Source organism: Bidens hawaiensis, unplaced genomic scaffold (assembly GCF_021521415.1).
Source record: "Bidens hawaiensis isolate Kalapana, Puna unplaced genomic scaffold, B.hawaiensis_p1.1 tig00012230_1, whole genome shotgun sequence".
Lineage (NCBI taxonomy): Eukaryota > Viridiplantae > Streptophyta > Magnoliopsida > Asterales > Asteraceae > Bidens > Bidens hawaiensis.
In genome coordinates this window covers 272146-278711 of record NW_027491989.1, presented here as the reverse complement: position 1 = coordinate 278711, position 6566 = coordinate 272146, and the positions used below count along the sequence as shown (strand labels likewise).

The window sequence follows — 6566 nt, the reverse complement described above, 5'->3', positions numbered from 1 at the left end:
AGAAACATGCTAAAGCCTGTGAAGAGAACCAGTATGTTTTTGTCCCTCTGGCTTTTGATACCTTTAGCTCTTTGGCACCAGAAGCTATCCGTTTCCTAACCAGGGTTCAACGAGTTGTGCATAGCAATGTGTCGACTCCAAAGGGGCAAGGGTATGTCTTTAGCAGGTTAGGGTTTGCAATTCAGAAATGGGTGACGGCGCAGCTTGTTGCCCGTCTACCTGCTATGTTGATGTAATATTTATGTGTGAAATTAAATAAAGAATTTGTTTTTATTTAAAAAAAAAAATCAAACTACATAAACCATTTTAATAACTTTCTTATCAAACTGAAAATCCACATAATAATAAATTTAATAAAAAAATAGATCATCCCCATTCCCCAATCCAAAAGTCCAAAAGCCAATAATAATATAAAAAACCATCTCAGATATAATCATCGACTCTCACTTCTTCATCTTCTTCCTCCAATTAGGGTTTCATCTCTCTTCCCAAATTACCCCTTCAATCCTTCAAATTACCCAAATTAACCCTTAGATCCAACTCATCTTCAAACCCAAATCAAGAATTGACCCACAAACACTAGATCCAAGAATAATTAAAACCCCAACCATGGTTGGTGGTACAACTCAACAACAACAAGGTTCTCAATTGACCCATCAATCATCTGAGGAAGATGAAGTCTTGAAAAGAAACACTGATTCTGTTTACTTTCTTGCTTCACCCTTAACCTGCAAAAAGGTAACTTTTTTTTTTATTTTTTTATTTAGATCTTTGATCGGTGTGATTGGAATTAGGGTTTTTGATTTGGGATCTTGAGATTATTGTGTTTTGATTTGAAATTTGTTGGATCTTGATTTAAAGCTGATTACTTGATGTATTATGCATGTATGCTATGTGAATTTGAATAAAGATTATAACTTTATTAATCTTTTTAGCAGCATGTGGCTAAAAACTAGGCATGAAGTAATCACTTATCTTTTTTAATGATTGCTACATTAGCTGCAAGTTTTATTTTTTTGAAGTTACAAATTTAACAAAAGCTTGTTAGTAGTTGACTCACTTGTGGTGACAACATGTATGTATATGTGTGCATGTTTGACAGGGTTCATAAGGCTATTTTACAAATGAATAGTATGTAAATTTAAATAAAGATTCCAACTTTATTAATCTTTTTGGTAATATATGGCTATTAACTAAGCAGAAAGAAATCACTAATTTTTTTATAATGGTTTGTTTGCTACGTTAGCTGCAATTTGTTATCTTTTTAAAGTAACAAACATAAGTTTATATAATTTGTGATATATGCATACTTGGTGTATCAGTATTATGCATGTTTACTAGGGGTCAAAAAGGTATTTTACAAATTTAAATAAAGATTATTACTTTATTAATCTTTTTAGCGATACGTGTAACGTGGCTAGGAACTAAGCATTAAAAAGTCACCAATCTTTATATTTGTTTGATTGCTACATTAGCTGCAAGTTCTAATGTTTTTAAAGTAACAAACTTGCGATTATAACAATTGTAGTTTATGCATGCTTGATAGGGTTCATAAGGCTATTTCATAAATGACTAATATGTAAATTCAAATAATGATTCTTACTTTATTAATCTTTTTAGGAATATGTGGCTAAGAACTAAGAAGGAAGAAATCACTAATCTTTTATAACTGTTTGATTACTACATTTGCTGAAAGCTTTTATCTTGTCAAAGTAACTAGTTTAAGTTTATATAGTATGTGGTTTATACATACTTGATGTATCAGCATTATGCAAATTTGATAAGGGTCATAAGGCTATTTTACAAATGACTAATATGTAAATTTAAATAAAGATTTTAACTTTATCAATATCTTTAGTAATACGTGGCTTAGAATCAAGCAGGAAGAAGTCACTAATCTTCTATAACGTTGTGATCGTTACATTAGCTGCAAGTTTAATTTTTTTTTGATGTAACAAATTTTAGTTTATATAGTTTGTGGTTTATGTATATTTGATGTATCAGTATTATGCATCTTTGGTAGGGTTTACAAGGCTATTTACAAATGAATAATATGTAAACTTAAATAAAGATTCTATTTTTATTAATCTTTTTAACAATGGGTGGCTAAGAACTAAGCAAGAAGAAATCACTAATCTTTTATAATTGTTTCATCACTAAATCAGCTGCCAGTTTTTATTTTTTTTGAAGTTACAAATTTAACAAAACTTGATAGTAATGAACTCACCTGTGGTGACTACATGTATTGCTTGTTTAGTATCATTTTGTCTAATATCATATCATTTACAGGGAAGCGAGTGCGAGTTTCGCCATAGTGATGCTGCACGGGTCAACCCAAGAGATTGCTGGTACTGGTTGAACGGGAACTGCTTAAATCCAAAGTGTGCTTTTCGTCACCCTGTAAGCATTCTTTTTCTTTATATTATATATATTGGTTGATCTTTATTATTATTGTTATTATTGATTACTAATCGTCATATTTTATTTCAGCCTCTTGACGGATTGCTGAAATCTGACGTGGCGAATCCCATGGTACCCCCTGCATCTGCACCACACGCCACTCCTTATGCTGTACCGAAACAAGGAGTTGCTTGTATCTTCTTCCAAAAGGGTTATTGTTTAAAAGGACCAGTATGCCCTTTCTTGCATGGCCCATCAAATTCAGCCAATAATAAACCTGCACAACCTGGGCCCAATAACACTGTTACCGACCTTTCTAAGATGGCCCAACAGAAAAAGCCCGTTCAAAAGCCTGCTATTGAGCCGTCTAAGATGGCCCAACAGGTAATCCTTCAAAAGCCCGTTAGTCTTCCAACGAGAACCGTTGTTGATAAAAAGATAGCACCACCAGCCCGTGTGGGCCTGCCAGCTGTCATGAATGAACCACCATCCAACAAATCTAACCGTGGTTTATACCATGGTTATCAAGCATCAAACAATGAGAGAGTTTTAAAAGATGCTGATGAATATTCAAGAGAGCTGTCCCCCGGTTTTGATGTTCTTGTGGATAATGAAGTTGAAGATTCCAGTCACTATTATGATGTTGACCATGCTGACCGAGTTGATCGAGATCCGTATCGCGAGCATCGTGACTATGACCGTTATAACGACCGCGATGGCCATTTTGATGTTGACCATCAAGAAAAGCGGTCCTATACTAGAAATGACCGTGAAAATGAGTTGGATTTACGCCAGCGCTTATCAAAGCAACGAAGGGGGTCTGATAACGGTTCGAGGTCTGTTGTCAACCGTGAAAGTCATGCTGACCGGATTGACCGGATGCCGCCAGGGAGGGACAGCCGCTACAACCGCCACGACGACCATCACCGTGTGGATCAGGGATCTCTTAGTAGCAGGCTTAGAGGAAGAATAAAGATTCCGGGAAGGTCGGTTTCTCCTACTAAAGATTCCAACCCAAGGGTAGAAAGGGAAATTTGCATGGAAAGGAGGAATCTTTTAAGGTATTCACCTGAAAGGCGATTGCGGGTCGGTGACCGTTTAAACGATACCAAGTTTGCTGGTCCGAAAAGATTGTCTGAGCTAAAAGGTGGTCGAACCGAACATCAACTGAAAGATGAACAGTTTTCAGGAAAAAGAAAACACGAAAAAACAGAAGACGGAGGATTGTCATTCGAAGGCCCAAAACCGCTTAGTGAGATTTTGAAGCGCAAGCGAGGGGCTAACAATGATAATATTGTCAACAACAACAACAACAATAATAATGTTACTAATAACACGGAAGATGATACTCAAAAGAAGGCGGAGATTGTATCTGCTAACGAAGAGAAACACAACTCGGATGCAGAAAAGGAGAAAGATAAAGCGTTGGATGGCGATGATTCTGTAAATTATGGTGAAGCGGAGGTGGGAAATGAAGTCGACGAAGATGCATTGCTCGATGAGGAGCTGGAAGCTTATGATGAAAACAGAGATGGTGATAATGAGTATGAGTATGAGCAGATGGAAGGTGAAGAAGATTATATGGAAGAAGGTGAAGAAGAATACGTTGATGAAGAAGAATATGAAAATGAAAAGAAAGAGAATGTTGTGTACTCTTTAGAATAAAGATACAAGTCTTCTAGTTGTTTTATTATTTTTACTTCACTTGTATGGTTAATTGTTTTAGATTTTGATTTGTATTCAAGTAATTTACGTTTAGTGGCTTTTTTGGCCAACATCTTTGATCTAAATATGCTTATAATTTTCCTATTCTTTTCTTTTTAAGCAATTTATGTTTTTTAACTTTAGTTTGATTTAACCAAAATGTCTTGCCAGTTACATGGTTGATGGTTCTTTTGGTAAATTTTCTAAGTGTATATACTGTAGTTGTATATGGAAGTGCTTCCAGTTTGTCTTTTAGATAATTGAATTTGGAGATGGACATACATTAAGTTTTTATAAGCTATTTGACAATATTTATTGATGTATGAACTTTGTACAAATAACGAAAACAAGCTTGGGTATACGTTACAAAGATCTCGTTTATAAAGAATAACAAATATCCGGTCTTAAATATCAAGAACTTTACAATTAAGCATTTTTGTGAGGTAACAATTCCAGAACTTAGATTTTCATCCAAGTATGCACTAAAGACTAAAAGAATATTCTATTTTTATGCGGATTAACTGTTTTTAAGAAACTAAAAGTTTACCTCTCATAGAGATGTATACACCAGTACTAAAATTGGACGTCCACCGAAAATGGCTTTACACGTTAAAGGTGTCACCAAGTGTTCCACCGAGTCAAATAAACCACGTAGGAAGACTTGTTCCTAACTTGCAAATGCTTTCTACAATACATATTTGCTATGTCTTCTAGGTGTACTTGCTTTACACTTATTACACATCAAAGTTAAAACTGTTTTATCACATGTCATACCAAAGGTGGAATCACCCAATGTCAATCAAGAATCTTAAAAGGCATGGACAAAGTCTTTTAGATCATGACAAATTTGTCTTCTGGGTATCAAAGCAACAAGCTTTCAAATTTCATTCCATTCAGAAAAGGTTCCACATCCGCTATGCGGGCGGACCCACATAGAAAGAACCGGGGTCCCAGGACACCAATGTTTTTTAAAAATTTATTAGAAACAGTATTTTGAATTTTTGAAAGACCCCATATAAATTAGTTGATGGAACCAATTCTTTCAAATGCTAAAGTGGTGTAATGACAAGTCCTCCCTTTTACATATGACAGGTCCTGTGTTCAAACCATGCAGACCCTGTATTTCTTTTTGTTTTTCCATAAGGTATTACGAATGCCTTCTTTTACCATCTATTTATGTGTGGTGACATTTTTAGCCACTCAGTGTGTAGCCCATATATATATTGCATGGTATTTGTAAGGCCCGGTTTTGCGGTTAAGTCTTTCGTATTTGTAACATTTTAGTTTGCGTTTTAGTTCGTTTACGTTTATATGTATTGGGCCCGAGGCCTCTTGTACTTAAAGCCTATTGGGCTTTTTATTAATAGAATGGTGTATAACATACTCACATATATAATGTGTGTGTATGGAATACACCAAGTAACCCTTGCATTTTCATTTCTTCCAAGTAACAAAAACTCTCTCAAACCCTTAACCCCAACCTCAAACTTTCGGCCCTCTCTCTACACACACACAAGATCTGAGATCTCGGTCCAACTAGTTGTTTCTGCCAACTAGTTGTGAGGTTGATCCAAGAACAACTAGTATCTTAGTTTGTTTTGTTGTTTGATCCGGTTTCGGGACCTACAATTGGTATCAGAGCTTTCGGGCTCTACTAGTTGTAGATCTTGGGTCACAACCTTGGATTTTGGTCTTGAGTGTGAAATAAGTGATTCTCGTGTTTTTGTGTTCTTCAAGTTTTCTTTAATGTTCTTGTTCATGAACATGTTAAGGAAGTGTTAAAAAGTTAGTATTTTGGGGGTTTGAATCTTGAAAGGTGTTGTTTATGTTGATGTTTGTGAAAGGTTATCACAAAGAATGTGTATTTCATGCATATGCATGTGTTTGAGAAATGTGACTTGAAAGTGGGTTGGTGAATTACCTCTTTTGTTTGAAATTCACATACATTCCATACAATCCAGCCTAACTCGTTTACATCACTCACTCTCCAACTCCCATACATTTCCTTAACCAATCTCTCACAACTTGCATACATTTCCTTAGCCAAATCATCATAACTCGCATACACTCTCCAACTCGCATACATTTCCTTAGCCAAATAATCATAACTCGCATACATTTCCTTAGCCACTCTCATAACTCGCATACATTCAAATTCGCATACATTTCCTTAGCCATTCTCTCATAACTCGCATACATTTCCTTAGCCACTCTCATAACTCGCATACATTCAAAGTCGCATACATTTCCTTAGCCATTCTCTCATAACTCGCTTACAATCTCTAACTCGCATACATTTCCTTAACCATTCTCATCATAACTCGCATACAACTTGTGTTCAAAATTTTTTCTAAGTAAATTGTAATCTAATCAAACCTGATTAGAATACAATTTTCATTAGCTTTCATTTGAGTGGAAATTTTTCTAAGTAAATTGTAATCTAATCAAACTTGATTAGAATA

General features: G+C 35.2%; 1 protein-coding gene across 1 annotated transcript; it reads left to right on the top strand.

The window, feature by feature from the left end:
* Window positions 1-320: 320 nt before the first annotated feature.
* Window positions 321-4065, top strand: LOC143540426 (zinc finger CCCH domain-containing protein 17-like). The gene is made up of 3 exons (XM_077033492.1): window positions 321-738; window positions 2290-2400; window positions 2491-4065. Exons 1-3 carry the CDS (start codon window positions 610-612, stop codon window positions 4063-4065), a joined length of 1815 nt encoding a protein of 604 aa, XP_076889607.1. The 5' UTR covers window positions 321-609.
* Window positions 4066-6566: the final 2501 nt, after the last annotated feature.